This window comes from Chionomys nivalis, chromosome 1, assembly GCF_950005125.1.
Source record: "Chionomys nivalis chromosome 1, mChiNiv1.1, whole genome shotgun sequence".
Taxonomy (NCBI): domain Eukaryota; kingdom Metazoa; phylum Chordata; class Mammalia; order Rodentia; family Cricetidae; genus Chionomys; species Chionomys nivalis.
Window position 1 is genome coordinate 168,351,030 of NC_080086.1, and position 18,658 is coordinate 168,369,687.

At 43.2% G+C, this 18,658-nt stretch overlaps 1 protein-coding gene across 4 annotated transcripts in view; it reads right to left on the reverse strand.

Moving 5' to 3' along the window:
- The window catches only part of Cald1 (caldesmon 1), a 189,754-nt gene that overhangs the window by 88,506 nt on the left and 82,590 nt on the right, over positions 1-18,658 (reverse strand). For all 4 annotated transcript variants that reach the window (XR_009056992.1, XM_057767112.1, XM_057767102.1 and 1 more), the window contains exon 3: positions 11,076-11,188. Coding sequence is in view for 3 of the 4 variants with exons in the window: in XM_057767112.1 (XP_057623095.1) it covers positions 11,076-11,146 (71 nt within the window). In the remaining variant the exon portion in view is untranslated. The remainder of the gene's footprint in view (positions 1-11,075; positions 11,189-18,658) is intronic.

Here is an 18,658-nt window from a genome sequence, read left to right on the forward strand (position 1 = left end):
GTTGGCAGGAGACTATCGGGAGGCTGTTTTCCAGGTGATAACGTGGCGTCGTGGAGGACAGGTGGACTTGAACTTGGTAACCCTGCCAGGATTTGAACCTGAGTCCACATAACTATATTCCTGCCCTCTGGATGGCATCTGTTTCTGTCTCACATTAGCTCTGCCCCCCTTCAGCGACAGTAACAGCAGAGGGGAAAGGTAAATTTACTGGTGAGAATTCAATTAGCTCTCACCTTTTATGTGCTTAGAGAAACAAGCCCCTTGGTGGGGTTGACTTGTTACCGTGAAACTTTAAGGACAGAGTGCTCTGACAACCTAGTTCTACCACGGAGGACTATTTAAAGAAATCATGTCAATAGGCAGACTTTAAAATCGGTGGAAAGAGAGTTCCAGCTGCAAACTCTGTTCCTTTCACCTCCTCTTCATTCAAGCTCGAGTCCCAGTTTCCTGAAGCTGGCTGCTCCCATTAGGCCTATCCTCTCACCTTAACAAAATTGTGTATTGTGTGTGTGTGTGTGTGTGTATATGTGTGTGTGTGCGCGCGCGCGCGTTCGCCCGCGCGCTTGGTTATGTGAACACCTCATGCATGCAATGCCTGTGGTGGCCAGAAGAGGGCGTCAGAACCACTGGAATTGGAGCTATGGGTGACTGAGCCACCTGATATGCAAGCTGGGAACTGAACCAAGTCATTTTAATCCCTGAGCCATTAATACAGCACCTACCTTACCTTAAATCTTTTTGTTCATTACAATATGACCTAATGTAGTTTTATTTAGAAATATTATCCATAAGTTGTCTTTAAATGTAAAAAAAAAAGCTATATAAAATAGATTAGTGTAAATTCTTCCCCAAAGTGTGCCCCATTTTCCTGAGCAGCAGCCTCTTACAGACAGAAAAATCAAGGTGCCATCAGTTATCCATACTGTGTAATCAGGCTCACCACAGCTTGGACAGGAGAGACCTTGGGGGGGGGGGGGTGACTCCTTAAACTCTTAAAGTTTTTTCATATGCAAATTGAAGTTTTGCCAAAACTCCCTAGATCATAGATTCTTAGCCTTGAGTTGAGAGGGCCAGGAGGTCTGTGGATGGAGATCCACGGTACCAGAAAAAGTAAGCTACCGTGGTTCGGGGGTGCAGATATACATTTCTCTTGGAGCAAAGTCCATAGTGTTTGCCACAGTCTCCAAGTGATCTGTGGTCCCCTACAAGGACAGGCTTTTATGAGTGATGTGACGGAGTCAACTTGGGGAAAAGTCAGTGGTCTAAGACACTTTGGTTAGCCTAAGGGATGAAAGCTTACCTCCTCTGTTTCCGTTTTCTAATCACACAGGAGGTTTTTGTCTTTTGGGGGCGAGGAACACAATGACTGAGTCTATAGAGGTCAGTAGTTTATCCCAGGGACCGTGAAGAGCAGTTCATCCAGCCTGTGAGCACACACGTGCTGGAAGATTTCCCCGCCGGGTGCAGTTATTTGGCGATGAAGGAGCGCCTATGGACCTTTAGCTCGGCTAATCAGTCAAACCGTGAAAATGTCCCCCGCCTCCTTTGCTACAGAGGAAGGTCCTAAACTTTGGGTTGGGCAGGCAGAGCTGCACCCCTGATCAATAACATGCAAATATTATTTAAATGTTCAGACCCAGAGAACACGGCGTGAAATCTAGGGTTGCTCTGACAGTCAGCAGAGACAATGTCTCTGAGGCCTGTGACCCAGAACCTGGTCCATGGTTAGTTGCAAACAAATGACAGCTTCCTTTCTCCAAAAATTTAACGAAATTTTGGGCTGATGTTTATTTCCACAATTTTGGCTGAACAAGTGACTTTCTGAGTGATGTGATGGTTATTACATTGAAAATAAAGTATGTATCATGAATGCATGATTTCGAAGTCCTCATATAGCAAGCTTTGACATGGACAACCAAAAGGCTTAGTTCTTCCCACCCCTGCAGACACAGCGCAGTGGATATCGAGATCACCAAGGGAAAGAAGTTTTACTGTGAGAATGTAGTTAGCAAAGCCATGACATTCAAATGCGGAAAAACTTTACTTTGTATCAAAGCAACGATATAATCTGAGTAACACTGGATCTCTGCATCCGTCATTGTGTTGATTTCTCCACATGGATATATAAGCTTGTCCTGACTGTGAGAGATTTCATTATTCCCTCTTACTGTTAAAGAAAGACGAGTGAGAGACATTGGCATAGCTTTTCAAGATAAATAGTAGTAGCTATCAGCGCCGGAATACCTAAACACCACATCACCATGTCTCCCCCCAGATAAACCATGCCTAATTCTTTATACACATCATATATAGAAACTTAAAGAAAAATTCACTAGTGTTTTAAGGACTTCTGACTAGCTTATATGCCAGATAGTTTTTCAGATGGGAATAAAGTTATGGACCAGCATGGCAGTTCCTTCTACCAAGAGCGCTGGTGTTATGGCTGAACATGTGCCCCTTAGGTAGAGCTACTTCCTGATGCTCAACTGAGCTACAGGGTAGGGTACTCTCAGGACCAGAAGAATTACTACGTTCGAGTCAACTGGTTTAGACGGGTCACTTAACTTAGGAATTGACAGAGGTAAAGATACTGTCAATCTAGAAAAAGAGGAGGGGAATGATAGAAGGGAATTCGGCATGAGCGTGTGAACTTTGTGGCGAGATACAGAGTGCCTGGCCGAGGTAACATAAGAGAAGAAGGTTCATTCTGGCTTGGGGTTTAGGGAATTCAAGTCGTCATGGTGAGAAAGGTGCAATGGCGGAACCAGATTCTGTCTGCGGGAGTGGGAGTGTGAGGCTGCGGGCTCATCTCACGGGGTCAGGAAGCCGAGACAGGGAGCTGGTCTGTAATTCTCAGGGCCGGTTCCATGTCTCTACTTCCTCCTGCGAGGCCCCCTGTCGGAAAAAGTTCTACATTTCCAAACGGCTCTGCCAGCCAGAGACTAAGTGTCCAGATGCACAAGCCTGAAGGGGAGAGATTGCGCTCACAGCTCAGCCACTGGAAATCACCTCGTTTGTCCATTTCCTACACTCAGGCTGGACGGAAACGGAACACTCTCAAATATGCATAAAGAGAGAACGGAGAGATGGCTTAATGGTTAAGATGGCTCCGCTTCCTGCTTTTTCAGAGTACCTCGGTTTTCTTCCCAGAAACCTAGCTGGGTGGCTCACAACCTCGCATACCTTCAGCTCTGGAGGGATTCAAAATCCTCTTCTGGCCTCAGAGGCCCTCCTCTCCCTCAACACACGTGTGTGTCATACACATACGGACATACCAAAGAAACAAAAATAAATCATAAAACATGTGCATAAAATGCTACAGAAACATTTTTAAAATAGCTTTCAATCTAATTATTAAAAGAACTTTTAATAGAACAGAAACAAAATTTGTTTAACAGAAACAAAATTTGATACCAAAGACTAGCCTTCCCCCACCCCCTTCTTTCTGGAATAATCAATCTTCTAAGAGAATATTTTTGGCAAATGTAACTATGTTAATGATTTATACAGTTTCAAAAGAATGTTTCGTTTAACTTCCTAATGGAAAATAATGTTCTGTTCAGACATTTTAAAATGTATTTTTAAAGACTTGTTCTTGAGACTCAAGGTCGCGATCTAAACATTCTGAATAAGAGTTTTTATGTCTGTAGTTTAATTGTCAACTGGCCTTGCTATTAAATCATGGGAAAAAATGTCAATGATATGTTCTAGAAGGGAATTTTTGTGGATCAAATGGATTTTTAAAAATTGCTTGTTTTTCTAGAGCAGTAAAAATATTTACTTTCAAATGTCTAATCACCAAGATATTTCAGAAGCCTATAAAAATGTATGAATGATGAAAACAGCTAGCATGTTTTCTTTCCCTTATTTATGTCTCTGAGTCTCGGAATCTGATAACGAGCCTACAATGGAGGCCTTTCTTCTGATGGAAAGAGGAGCCGGCACTGGGTGCAGAAAGCGTTTGCTGGGATCATGACTTGAAAAGTGAGGGCGCTGCCCTCTGCTTGGAGGCCAGGGGACCTGGCGTGGACAACGTGAGGCCACGGGAGATCTCTGCACATATAGAGATTGCACTGTAGGTTGGTTTTCAGGAGGCACACTGAAGTTCAGGGTCCTGCCCGCTATGTGGGAAAGAAGGGCTCCGCCTGAACTCACGCTACCTCTTCTGTCGGATGGAACCTTGTCACCCCCATTGTACCCACCATGCACAGCTGTCACGAAGTAGCAAACTCCAACTTTCTAGCTTAGGGCGCCTGCGATTCTCTGAGATGTACAAAAACAAAATACCTATTAAAAAGCAATTACAGCTTTAATTTTGTTTTTTTTTAATGTGTGTGTGTTTCAGAGAATCAAATGAACCACTAATGACTAAGAGCGATGTCTATTGAAGCAAAAAGCTAAGCCCTGTGTCAATGCTTTCTATATTATCTCTTCTCATGCTATAAAGATCTAGGGAGTGGAGACTTTCATTGTCTTCACTTTACACAGGGGCAAGCAAAAAATTTGAAGGATTGCCCATCTTAACAATGGGCAGTCCATAAAGGACAAGCCTAGGATTGGCACTATAGGTCCTAATGACAACCCCATGACTATCACTGCTAAGCTTGGCTTCTTTGATCATGATGCCTCGTGGTGCCTCTTCATTTATATAGAGCATACATATTTTCTTCCTATCTGTATTTATATGTGCCTATGCTTTTCAGCTAGGTCTACTGAGGTATTATTATTGGTCCATATTCACTGGCTACATCTTAAAGGCCCAGAGCGTCTCTATTCTTGAGTAGGAAGGAGTTGACCCTGAAAATGGATCGGTCCTTTCTGCGATACAAATGCCCGTGCATCCACAGTCAGCACAGGGAGTCCAGGAGGAAGAAGGGACACAGAAACAGGGACTCCAGTTCTGTGACGATGAGCACAGAAGACAATGACCTGCAGCAGATACAAGGAGGTGCCCTGAGGAAGCCAGAGATGCCGGCAGCGTTGGGAGGTGTGGATTAAAACCCAGAAAGAGAAAAAGCAGCAGAACAGGGCTGAGTAACTGTTTATTCCCATGAGGCTAGTGGAGAATAAAAAAAAAAAGCAAAAGAAAATTTTTATTGATTTACTTATTCATTTGGTCAAATAGGTAATTGACTAAAAAGTAATTGAACTTGAAATGTGTACAGATAATGTCATTTGCTTAGAAACAATCCATTCAGGATTTTCTCGGATGATGCACAGACTCCCTTCTGCCAATTGCAATGTCTTTCTTCTGCTTTTGGCTAAGAGCTCTCTACTCCACCTGAGGTACGAGCTCCATGACTCTTGGCACTCTACCTACAGGTGACTGCTGGTCTCTACAGTTCTGTATAGACCTTGCACCTCATAGATACTCTCTGTATATGTATATATTTATTTATTATAATATTTCATTAACTCATTCATTCCTTCATCTATTGCTGTGGTGCTGGGTCTTGAACCTAGAGCCTCGAGTGTGATGGTCAAGTACTCCACCCTGAAGTACATAGCCAGTCCTTATTGCACTTTTATTTTGAAACAGGATCTTACTAAGCTGCCCATGCTGGTCTTGAACTCACAATGTTCCCGCTTCAGGATCCCAGGTAGCTCGGCTTACAGGCCTATATGCTGAATGAGGTGTCTCCTTTTTAGCAATTCTAAAGGCGTCGTCACAAAAAGTTAGAGTGAGAAAGCCAAGTGACAGAGAAGAACCACCAGCACAGAAAGCTTTATAGAGTCACAGGTGTGACCAAGTAAAGAGCGCTTCGGATAATGTCAGCTTAGAGTCTATGTTACGGGAAAGTCGGATACGATCGAAGGTGTGTGTATGGCAGAGTTTCTGGGCGGCCATGGCAATCCAGGAAAGGAAAAGACAACACGGTACAAAATGTGCGGTTAGCTTTTAATTTATTTCAATGATTATCTTACTTGTGTTGTACATCTGTGTACGTATGTCTGTGTGAGGGTGTGTGAGGGTGTGTGTGGGTACCACAGAGGCCAGGAGAGGGTGTCAGATCCCTTGGAGCCGGAGCTACAGGCTTTGGTAACCTGCTGGACATGGGTGCTGGGAACTCCAGTCTTTAGAATCAAGCAGCAAGTACCATCCCTCCAGCCTTGCGGCTGGCTTGTAAAATGATCATTTAAAATCGCTTTTCCTGAGGAATAAAAATGCCTGGAAACCTGGCTTAGCTTTATTTGCGGCCGTGACATTCAATGAGAATATAAGTTTTTAATTATTTATCACTGAAAATCAGAATTATATCTTTTAACCAAAGTCAGTAAGACCAAACTAAAACAGGATATTTTATTTGGAAAGTCTTAGTGGGTAAGGAAAACCAATAGACTCGTTTTTGTTCTGGGATATTCCTTTCTGCACAGGGGTTTAGGTGCGATATACACCAAAGTCCTATGCCAGCTTTAGTGAACAAACCAGTATGAGGGTACATATTACGTTTGGGGTGACAAAACCACAGTTTTCTAATCATCTTTTGGCTTTATATATGTTGAGCGCACACCCTATGCTCTTCCTAATTCTGCACTCTGCTGTTCCATCCTTTCGTTGGTACCCAGACCCAGCTTAGAACAGATGAGATGCCTGATAGCAATGCTCTGGGAATGGACAAATGCATCTGTAGCCCCGACCCTTGGGACCACTCTACTTTAGGCTAAGTTACTCTACTGTCATTCAACATCTGGGATGATTTCCTTTTGTTCCTTATATCCAATGGAAAGCTAAGTCTTTCCCCCCAGCCTGGCCCAAGGTGAATTGCTCAGGGCCTTAGAATAACTTTTTAAAAAATCTATGATTTCATATTATTTATTTGATTTAAAAACAAGCAATATATGACCTATTGCAAATAGTAGACAATACCAAAAGCCAAAGGAAATGAACTCTAATTCCCCTGAAAAAACACTCATTGCTCAGGCAAGAGGAAGCCAAGGTCTAGAGTTAAAGGAAGACGGACTTGCCCAGGGTCTCATGTGCCCTTTGTCCTCAGATCTGAACTGTGATTTTAGAAAGCCCTTGATTCCTGGTTTGACCATCTGTTTCCTGCATACACCCTGTGCTAGCCCGTGAGATCCGGCTAGACTATCAAGCCTAACTTTCATTACTTGCTGTAAATGATCAGATTTTTTTTTTAACCAAATGCTGATGGGATTTACCTAATTCTAGTATAGCGTAACTGTATAGCACACTTTGAAACATGAACAGGTCAACGCATACAATATATAAGGTCGTAGTTAAGTATAAGCAGAAACACAGTCTAAACAATATTTGGGTAAATTAGTATATATTGTTCTAGGTTATTGAGGAACCTAATTAAGCTTTAGTGTGTAGGATTTTTCTAAAAAAATATTTTTATGCTTTATTTAACTTTTTATTTTTTTTATGTGCATTGGTGTTAGATCCCCTAGAACTGGATCTTCAGACAATTGTGAGCTGCCATGTGGGTGCTGGGAATTGAACCCAGGTCCTCTGGAAGAGTAGTCAGTGCTCTTAACCACTGAGCCATCTCTCCAGCCCCATGTGTAGGCTTTTGATGACCGACACTAGCAAAAAATAAATCCTTGTCCTCCCAACGTCGCCACCCCCCATGCAAAGAATGAATTCATCAGCTGTGTGGTCAGTCCTTAGGTAGGGTTCCAGCAGTGAGAAAATCAGATTTATTCTCCCTAAATCCCACTGTGGCTCAAACCACTCTGAGATGACTCTCTAGTTCTTCTCACTGGCTTCCTATTTGTCTACCAACACGGTGAGTAAAGGGGTGGAAGAGCTCTATGCAAGGTTATGCCTACAATGTTTCTTCCCCCAAAGCCCCAGCTTCCTGCAGGCTGCTCCTCTGCTCCCCTGTTCTCTTGTTCCCAACAGTCCTTTGAGATGCACATGGGTCTGTCGGCTGATCACCATCCCTTCTCCCATCTCTGGTCAGACTTCAACTTGATTGGTGCTCAGCAGACATTTGTTGGGTAAAGAGCGAGCCCAGGAGAACCCAAGGCCAGCTAGCCCTGCATTGGACAGGAGGTATGTTCCTCCTGTCGGGATGGTGCCCACACACCTCTCATGTCCACTCATCTGACCCATCCCTGGTCTAACCCATCCCTGGTCTGACCCATCCCTGGTCTAACCCATCCCTGGCCTAACCCATTCCTGGTCTAACCCATCCCTGGACTTCCTCCATCTCTTTGCTAATTTGCTTCCTGTGATAGTTTTTATTATGCCCTTATGATTTCTTACTCTTAATATTGGCTTTTGGGGTGCAGGGGGGATATGACTTCAGCTTTTATGGAGCCATGACAGTGGGTTTTCCCCCATGGACCTTTCTTATAAGATTTTCTCTTCCTTTCTAAATAAAAAAAAAAAAAATCCAAGTTTCCTGTCTTCAAACATCTGGAGAAAATCCCCAAGTTCATGTAGTTTCTACCTGAAATTCAACACTATTCCTGTGACCACCAAGAATAGAGTCTCCTCACCTTTCCCCACTGGGGACCAGGCAGAGGCTTTTCTTGGCGATGTCTGATAAACACATGTTGGGAATGAATGAAAGCATCCATAGCCCCGGCCCTTGGAACCACTCTATTTAAGGCTAATTTACTCTACCTCCATGCAGTATCTGGGACTTAGCAGTCTTTGGTCTTTCTGTGAGTTTCTCTTTCTCCTGACAGGTTTTCTAATTGTCATACGGGATCTCTTTCCTCCCAGTCATTGTCTGACTCGGGTTCTCGTGACCAGAGAGATACTTGATACCAACTCTGCCGGTCTCAGCGTGTCTGTATCTCAGCCCTCTGTACTCAGCTTGCACCACCATGCTCCTCCCATACAGCCCCCTTGTTAAGGTCCCAAGATGCCTAAGACCTTTCTCTCAGGCTCTCCGTGTCCTCTCTGCAGCAGGTCCTTTCTACCTTGAGCTTACGTGGCTCATTTCCTCACCTAGTCAGACCCCTCTGCCCCGCCTCTTTTTTCTATTGATAAATTGTATTTCTCATTTCAGGGTCACAGAAAAGTGGAAATGACAGAGTTGCCATATCCTCTTTGTCCCCTCCCCAGGCACAGCCTCTGCCATTATCTACACTCCACACACAGTGTCATACCTGCACAGTGGATGCCATAGCTGTATTCATGTGTCATTTCACCCCGATTCCACAATTTGCACTAAGTTCAAGCCCAACAACATGCATCTACCATCACAGCATCTCACAGATGGTTTTGATGGTCATGTTCCACCCACACATTCTCCCTCCCTCCCTTCAGCTCCTGGCAACTGGTGTAGGACAATAGTCTATATTCTGTCAATTATGTTTTAAATAAACACTCATTGGCCAGTAGCCAGGCAGGAAGTATAGGTAGAACAACCAGACAGGAAGTAGAGGTGGGTCAATGAGAACAGGAGAATTCTGGGAAGGAAGAAGCCCATTCTTCCCCAGTCCTGTCCAGACACAGAAGAAGCAAGATGTGACCTGCCCCGCTGAAAAAGGTACTGAGCCATGGGGCTAACATATACTAGAATATGGACTAATATAAGTTATCAGAGTTAATAAGAAGCCCATGGGCCAATCAGTTTATAACTAACATAGACTCTGTGTGATTTTTCTTTGGGACCTAATGACTGTGGGAACCAGGAAGGACAGAAACCCAGACAACAGGCAACCACTGGTCCTTTTGCTATTTCCTTCATTTTGTGTGTCTTAAATTTTTACCGATTAACTCTTATTTTTGAGTGTGGATAGATACATCCTGTGTGGCGGACACATTCCCCCCATCTCCCCTTCTCCCCTTTCCCAAACTCCCTCTCCTGGTTGGGATAACTTCCATTTTATTCATCTCCATCATTGCTTCCTCCAAAGGCTGCCGCATCCCGACCCCCAGACTATTCTGAGATAAGTTTCTTCTCAGGGTGATGATTGCCTTTCCTGTTCTTGGCATTGCTCTTTAGTTCCAGCTATGTACCTGTGTCTGCTACTTAGCTAGTGAGGATGGTTAAGAGTATCACTAATAATAATAACAACAGCTATTAGCTGTGCATACGATGCGCTAGCCATGTGGGTAAGGCTATTTGTAAAGATCAATAATCTTCGTGACAACCACAGAAGCTAGGTAGATATCATGCTGATTTTATATAAGGCAACTATGACTTAGCGGTCACTTGCTCAGAGCCACGCAGCTAAGAGGCAGAGCTCTGATGTGCTCCCTAGTCCGTAGCACAATGACGCATGCATAGACATTTCATGAATAGCCAAGTTCATTCAAGGCCAGACTTTCCATTGTCTTTGGGATTCTTCCTCCGGTCCATAGATGAGAAGAGCATGAGAACAGGGTACTTTTGGTTACAGGTTTCGGTTTTCAGTCTTGCACTCCAAAAGGGGCTCACTGCACCCACCGTGCTTCGCATCTGAGCACCGGAGTTACTGGCAGGCAAAACCATGTAGCAGTTTTCTCCCTGTCAATGCCTGGCCTGCTTCCCTTAAACTTCTGATCACAGGCACTTTAGATACCTCTGTCTTTTGGTCACATTTCCAACCTGTATGTCACATGTCAAGGCTTCATTTTTTCAACCTGCTCTCCAAGCCACCACCTCAAAGGCCTTATATATTATGGCAGCTTCCAACTGCACCCTCCCCACAATAACTCAGACCGTCAGGATTAATCTTCCTGATGCAGATGACCAGGCACGGACTTTCCAATAAGAATAAAAGCTGAAATAAGACTCGCCTGAGACTTGCTAAGCGCCTCCCAATAGTCAGTATTCAGATTCTCTGTCATTTCAATATGATTTTAGTGGCTTTAAGCCTTGGTTCATGCCTTGCCATTACCATGACAAACTCCACAGCGCACACAGCCTTGGTAAAAACGCAATTATTCGATTCTTCGCCAATCTCTGTTTTTCCTTGAAAATTGCCTATTTTCTCTTTTTTTGAGTGTAAAGTTTAGACTTTTAACAGGAAAACTCCTTTACATCCGTAACTATTTTGCAAATCATTTGAAGTGCAATATGGCCGCACTTGGCCCTTCGGAGGGAAGTCACTATGACTGGAAATGAGCCCTGCTGATAACGCGAGTGTCTGACAACCTGGACTCTTACCTCTCTGCTTCCAGCCGCATCTCCTCCCTCTTTTGCCTCCTGAGTTCTCGGCGACGTTCAAAGTCATCCATAGTGAGGTTGCAGGTTTAGGGAGCCCAGATGATAATCTGAATCTAAAAGGAAAGAGGCAGAGTCTGGATCACCAATGAGTCATGAGCCCCTGCCTTAGCCCCTCCCATTTTCACCCCTCCATCTTTTCTTTATTTTTAGGAAAAATACCTTAGAATACTGAAAAGGCAGCCAGTGGTCAATTCTCATTCTCAAACTACTAAAGAAAAGTCAGAGCCCAGGATTATATTTAGAAAGTAAGAAGGACTCATAGGGGACAAATATTGACCAAGTGACTTCAGCACGACTGAATAGTCTCATCCTTTGTCACATGTTGAACCCCAGATAACACTTACACAACAATGAACAAAGAGAAAAGCAAGAGGGTAATGAAAAGAGGAAAAAAAAACTGGCAAGAAAAGAAATACACAGAGAGTAGGCAGAGTAAAAGAGAACTCAGCAATGCTGCCTGCAGGCATTTGCATATTCTGAAAGTGTTAGTATTGGGATTTTTTTTTAAGTCTGCAGAAATCATAGGAGAAAAAAAATATATCCAGGACGCAGCCGTCTGGAAGGCGGCTCAGTCTTCGGAGCTCAAAAATCCCCGCTCTCTCCAGATGTAATCCAACCATTTTACCCTTTCCTACCTCCTCGGAGATGGTTTTGATTCTGGGAAGAATTTCCAGCTCTTCAAATACCAAGCTTCCCTTGTGTATGTGTGCAAAGCAGGCAAATGTTCCAGAATTCCCCCACAGTCCCCAAACCCAAAATGACTCCCAGGAAAGGGGAAGCGGGCTCCTGTCCTCGCTTTGTGCTTTGTTTACGGAGCTGTCAGTGGTTAGTTAAACTAGCCTGGAATCTGACATTTAAGGTCTGCTGGAAGATTGCTTCCTGTGTGAGGCAGGAGGCCTCCACATCCTCTGGATTCCTCGGCGCTCGCACTGGCTGCACGAAGATCACAAAAATGCTTTCCAGCACCTTCTATGCAGATGAGATGAGGCACTTGTCCTGTGCAAGAAAATCAGGATGGGAAAAGCCAGGCCCATGACAAGATGGCAGCTTTGTTTGAAAACGAGTTCAGAAAAAAAATTGAAATAAATTGGCATAAAAGTATTTTGCCCTCACTACTTGTATAGTTCATAAAAACAAAAATCAAGCCTCAGCCAATAAAAACAAAACCATGCAATGCTTGGATTTTTTTTCTCACTTTCTGCATTCTCTGAGGTATTAAACTGTTCATGAATCTTTAGAAACTTGAATTTGAGGTTTTATTGGAGGTTTTAAAAATCTCCAATTGTTTTGCTTCATACTGAAAGAGAGTTGAAGTCATGAAGGAAGCAGGGTTTTCTTTCTCATTTCACCAACCAGAAAGGTTTTTCTCAGACTAGATGTGGTGGGACATGTAGCAGTCAAGGACTCGGGACACTGAAAGTCCAGCTTGGGCTAAAGAGTGGAGTGGGAACCTAACTTGGAGGGGAAAATAAAAAGCTCTCTTCCCACCAAGACCCTACAACTTTATACATTTATTTTAGTCTGAACTCCCTATAATTATTAGAATAAAAAATAAAAGTGATTTGAGGGTCTTTATGAGGTCACCTGAAGACTTTTCCCCTGCCTGCTGTTCTGACCAAGCGTAGGTTTGCAGAGCAGCCTTGGGGACAGTAGACTGAGAATGCTGGTACATTGAGACAGGGAGGTTCCGCCTTCTTTCTTTCCTGTACTCTTTGGCTGCAGAACCACCTCTTGAATAACTATAGTAGAAGCAGACAGGGCTGGGGAAAAAAAGGGGTCTGCTTGTGAGCAAACCATTTAGGCTTTGTAATGCTTCAGTAGTGGGGACAATCCCCTGTGAGATGGTTGGTGGCTTCTGCCTATCAGATTTGTGCAGGCATCTGCTTGCTGCCTGACAGTCCCAGTGCTATGCTTATTAGACCTGTGTCTTGGAAGTACCAATGAGCCTGGCCAAGGAGCCTGGGTCCCAAGAAGACCAGAAACCACTGATTTGCAGGGACAGCAGCATAGGTAAACAACCCCATGTGGTTACTGAGCGCCCCCATGCAGAGCAGCTCTTTCTTCAGTTCTGCCCTTCTACTCCCAACTTTTTATTACTTACTTGAAGGTAATTTTTACTTCCTAAAACTACTTAAGATTTGGGTATAGGCTGGGTATGTACCTGTGGACACGGGGTGGGGGAACCACAAAAGTGTTTTATCATGCAACTCTGTGGACCAGTGCCTTTGTGGAGGATGTTCTGTGGGTATCTGGTAGAAAGCAAAAACTCATCTGTGTACTGTTTGATACAACTCTTGGTTGTTGGGTGTGTCTCTGTGTGTGCATGTGTGTGTGCTTATGTGTGGGTGCTTGTACATGTGTTTATGTGTGTGTGCTTGTGTATGTGTTTATGTATGTGAGGTGTGTGCGTTTATATGGGTGCTTGTGTGTGTATGTGTTTATGTATGTGAGGTGTGTGTGTTTATATGTGTGCTTGTGTGTGTATGTGCTTATTTATGTGTGGTGTGTGTGCGTGTGTGTTTATGTGCATGCTTGTGTGTGTGTGTGCTTATGTGGGAGTTTGTTTATGCGTGTGCATGTGTGTGTATGTGTGCTTGTGCGTATTATATGGCAGGGAGGTGCATTTGTGAAAATGGCTCTTGGCTGGTCTTATGCAGAACATTGCACTATTCCTGTGTAGGAGAAGCCGTGTCTAGGTAGAATTTTAAGTGATTCCTCTCTTCTTTGGGGAGCAGCAGCACCCATGTCTCCTCTTTTCCTCCCCTCCCCCAGCCAGTGCTGAATACTCTCCAGTAAAATTGGATAGGAAGTAACTCACAACAAGCAGGGTGATGAAATGTCCAGGCAGAGAGAGTTTAGCAACTACGAAGCTCTTGGGTGTCACAAGAGAGACAGGCAAGCTAAAGGGAGAATCCATAGATAAGACCGACAATCCTGACAAACTTTAGGGAAATCCAGATGTGGGCTAGGGATTGACTACTGTATAAACTCTGATGGGGCTCCTTTGTTAACAAGTAAATAGCCTTTGTCAAGACAGATCTGTCCTTACCCAGGGCTGTGTTTGTCTTTCCAACACAGTTTCTCACATTGGGCTTTTTAAAGGCAGGCGTGCTCCCTGATTAAGGAGTAAGTGGATGCTTCAGGTTTCAGAAAACGTGGACACTGTCTTCTCCTTGACTAAAGATTCTACAGAGCTCATGGTCCCGGAGAGAGGCAGGATGGGACCCAAGTCCTTTACTCCATACCTCACCAGCACCTCAGAGTCTCCCGAGCCTCCCTCTTCTGTACTTCTAAAGGAGGTAGGCATGGGAAGTCCTTCTGTATATGTGTTGCCTTTATTGGCTAATGAATAAAGCTATTTTGGTCAGTGGCTTAGTAGAGTAAAGCCAGGCAGGAAATCTGAACAGATATAGAGAGAAAGTAGGCGGAGTTAGAGAGATGCCATGTAGCTGCTGAAGGAGAAGACATGTCAGAACCTTAGGAACCTTACCGGTAGGCCACAGCCTCGTGGTGATACACAGATTGATAGATATGGGTTAATTTAAGATGTAAGGGCTAGCTAGGAATAAGCTAGAGTCATTCGTTGAACAGTTCTGTGTGATTATTTGGGTCTGAACAGTTGGGAAATGAAGGCAGCCTCCGTTTACAGATAGGGGTAGTATTTTTGTGTATCCCTCCTTCTCTTTTCCCCTCCCCTCCCCCTCCTGTAGCTGTGGCTGGCCTGGAACTCATAGAGATTCTCCTGCTTCTGCATGACTTTGTTTCTTCTCCATCTCCTGCCCTAGATGGGGAATCAAAGTATATCCATATCCAGTAAATCAAATATGATGCTTTTCCTCAAAAAAATTGAGTTCTATTTTTGATTAGTATCTTTTAACTGTAGGAGCCAGTCATGATAAACTAAATAGAAACAGACCACCCAAAGGAAGTTCTTTACTTCCAACCATTATCATCTGCCAATGTAGGACTCAGCCATAGATAAGTTTAATAGAGGCCTGAGTCTCAGTAGTTTACCCTGAAGCAATCAATACCTGGTTGCAATAAAGACCATAAACAAAGATTACCTGAGCACCACCCAAGAACAGATCATCCAAAGAAAATGCCTAATGTTCCAACTGCTGTAGATAGGATCACCCGCCAGCACATACTCACCAGGACACCCCTAGACAAATGTCAGCCAATCAAGGGTCCTGAACCTCAGAAACCCCTCGTCCCCACCTTTACTACTATGAAAACCCAACTCTAACTGAGCTCGGGGCTCTCCATTTATTCCAATACATTGAATATGTGGAGAGACCGAGTTTGCAAACTTGCATAAAATAAAGGCTCTTTGCTGTGACTTACGGGACTCAGTCTCCTTGTTGGCTTTTGGAGGACTATGCAGATTTGGGCGTAACATTAATCAAGAAATTAAGTGTTCTTTTGTAGGTTGTGTGCACGTAAGTATGCAGATGTGTGTAAGTGTGTGCATATTTGTGCGTGTGTGTATGTGTGTGTACGTGTGTACGTGTGTGTGTAGGCCAGATAATGATGCTTGGTCTTTTTAAAAAGGCAAAAGACATTTGTTCATTAACAATGATACATTTTAGAATCATAGCATAGCAAAACGAATGTTTCTCCATGTTTTCAGATTCCTTTGTTCTTCTTCTTTGAGATTCAGGAGCAATCAATTGTTATTTACAGTTTTCAAAATTAAGGTATTTTCAACTTCTAACGATCTTCATACCTTATCACTTGAATGGCTAAAACTCATACCTAAAGAGTAAAGTACACATACCAGGTGTGGCAACACATGTCTTCAATTCCAACACTTGGAAGGCAGAGGTAGGGGGAATCTTTGTGAGTTTCAGGCCAGCCAGAGCTATATAGAGAAATCTTGTCTCCCCACCACTTCCTCTCCAAAACCCCAAAAGAGTAAAGTATATTAAGTTCGGTAGTACTTAGGAAGAACTGCAGCCCGCAGACCATATTCCTCTTCCTAGCTTTTTGTAAGGAGTGTTTCCTGTCACCTACTACCTATTTTTTTAGACAGTCTCATGTTGAATCTGAAGCTCACCAGTTCAGTCAGACTAGCTGGCCATCAGGTCCCAGGGTTCATGCTCGCATCCACCCTCAGCAACGGGATTACACGTATAGTTCTCTTTGTCCAGCATCTTGATCAGGTGCTGGGGGTCTGAACTCAGGTCCTCTTGCCTGTATGCCAAGCATTTCACCAAACTGAACTTCTCCCAGCCCTAAGAAATCTAGTATTTTGTTTCACATTTATAAGGTTGTTGTTGTTTTCCCCATGGGCATATGGCCTCACTGTGTATGTTTTCCTGAAACTCTTTTAAAAGATTGAACCCAATTCTTTTTCTGTATGGATCAAATTCTGTGGCAAGCACAAGCCACCTTAGACATGTGTGTGTTCACACATACACACATGTATAGAAAGCATAAAACAAGAAAAGGTCACAGTAGGTGAGTTTCCAACCTAGCACTTAATTATTGTGGAATGGGGCCTTCGTAGAGAATTATACCCTGCTGATTTCCAGAACATCTGAAATCAAATAATGGACAAGAGTAGAGGAAGTCTTCAGGATGTAGGGGTCATTGGCTCGACTGTCTCAGAATGCATTAAGAATAAAACCTGTTGCTTCAGAGACACTGAAGGGGCTGATGGCCACCTCCCCAAGGAGCACTTGATAGATCTATCCTATATGATATGATGGGCTAGCTTTTAGTTTTTTAAACTTTTAATTTTTTTGATCAATAAATTTTGTTTCTCAGAGCATAGAATAAATAGGAAAAAAGAACAGAATTTCTTCACAGTACTTTCCCTCTCCCTTTTTACATGGTCTCTTACATTTAGGTTGAATTGTACTCCTGAAGCGAGCGAGCGAGCAAGAGAGCGAGAACGAGAGAAGAGAGAGAGAGAGAGAGAGACAGATACACAAAGAGAATGTTAAAGTTCTAGTCTCCAGTACGTTGAAATGTGTCCTTATTTGGAACAGGATCTTTGCAGGTGTAGTAAAGGTAAGGTGATTAAAACAGAACCTGTTCTAGTACAAGGGAGTCCTCATTTAAAAGAAAGAAAATTAGGGACAAAGGGAAAGATATACAAAGGAAAGATAATTTGAAGACACAGAGAGAACACTATGAGAAGGTGAAGACTCAGGAACGACACAAATTCTTCGTGTCTTTAGAGAGAACACGGCCTGCCTATCACTTGACTTCAGACCCCAAACCTCCCACACTATCAGGCTTCTGTTACAGCAGCCATGGGAAACGAACACGCTCTGTTTCTCGCATTTCGCAGGGCTACGTACATGCGTTATAGTTGACAACCTGATTCTAATATGTACTCTGTGATTTTGTGACATGCACACTGTCATGTGTTCACCATCACAACACCCTTACAGAATAGCTTGCTTGCCATGAAAATCACCCATGCTCCATTCTATCTCTCCATCTTCCTCTAACCCTGATCTATGATGTTTTTACAGAGAGAACATGGCATGCCTATCACTTGACTTCAGACCTCAAACCTATGGTTGTTACAGCAACCATAGGAAACGAACATTCTCTGTAACCTTGGCTTCTCCCGAAAGTCATATTTTCAGAATCACTCCTTAGATGGATGGCCTCTTCAGACTGGCTTCTTTCATTAACAATAAGAATTTACCTCTCTTCTGTGTCTCTTCATTTTTCTGAAACAGAGTCTCACGTAGCTCAGACCCTCAGATGTACTGTGTAGCCTGACATGGCCTGAACTGCTCTTTGTCTTAACCCCTCAAGTGCTGGGACTACAGGCACGCACCACTATGTTCAACTTCTTCCAAGTCTTTCCATAACTGGATAGCTCTGCTATGTTGAAACAGTTTATGAAGCAGCTGCTATAACCTCTCCATCATATATATTGACAAACTATGTACTCAATCATTATACTGTTCTTGAGATAGTCTGGTAGCTGCTTTTCATTTCAAAGAATGATTAGGAGTATCTCTGACCAGTTCAGATACAACACCTGTCAGAGTCCTCTAGTTTCTCGGACTGTAGAGTTGAGATCAGAATACCCTTTAAATACACCCTCACCTCAGCCTTACATCCACTTGAATCAGAAAGTTAACAAGTCACAAAGAAGTTCTTACTGGTGCTTTGTATGGGTTATTATGAGATAGTAAGGTATTTGACACCATGATATCTCTTAAAGTGTCATATTTTTGATAGCTTAAGTTTCTGCTCTGTTACCACACCTTCCTTATCACGCATCTTTTCTGTCTAACTTACTATGTCCTTGTCCTCAGGGTAACTATCTCTACCATCTCGAGAAATTCTTGTCTTCCAACATTTATGCTCATCATTAGATAAGTTCTTTTTAAACTAATCTTTTAAAGATTTATTTTGTTTTTAATTAAAAATAATTAAATGTGTATCGTGGCATTTCAATTGTATTTTAATAAATAAAGACTGTCTGAAGATCTGAGAGTAAAACAGTCCCACTGGCCAGTCTTAAAAACCAGATTATGGTAACACACACCTTT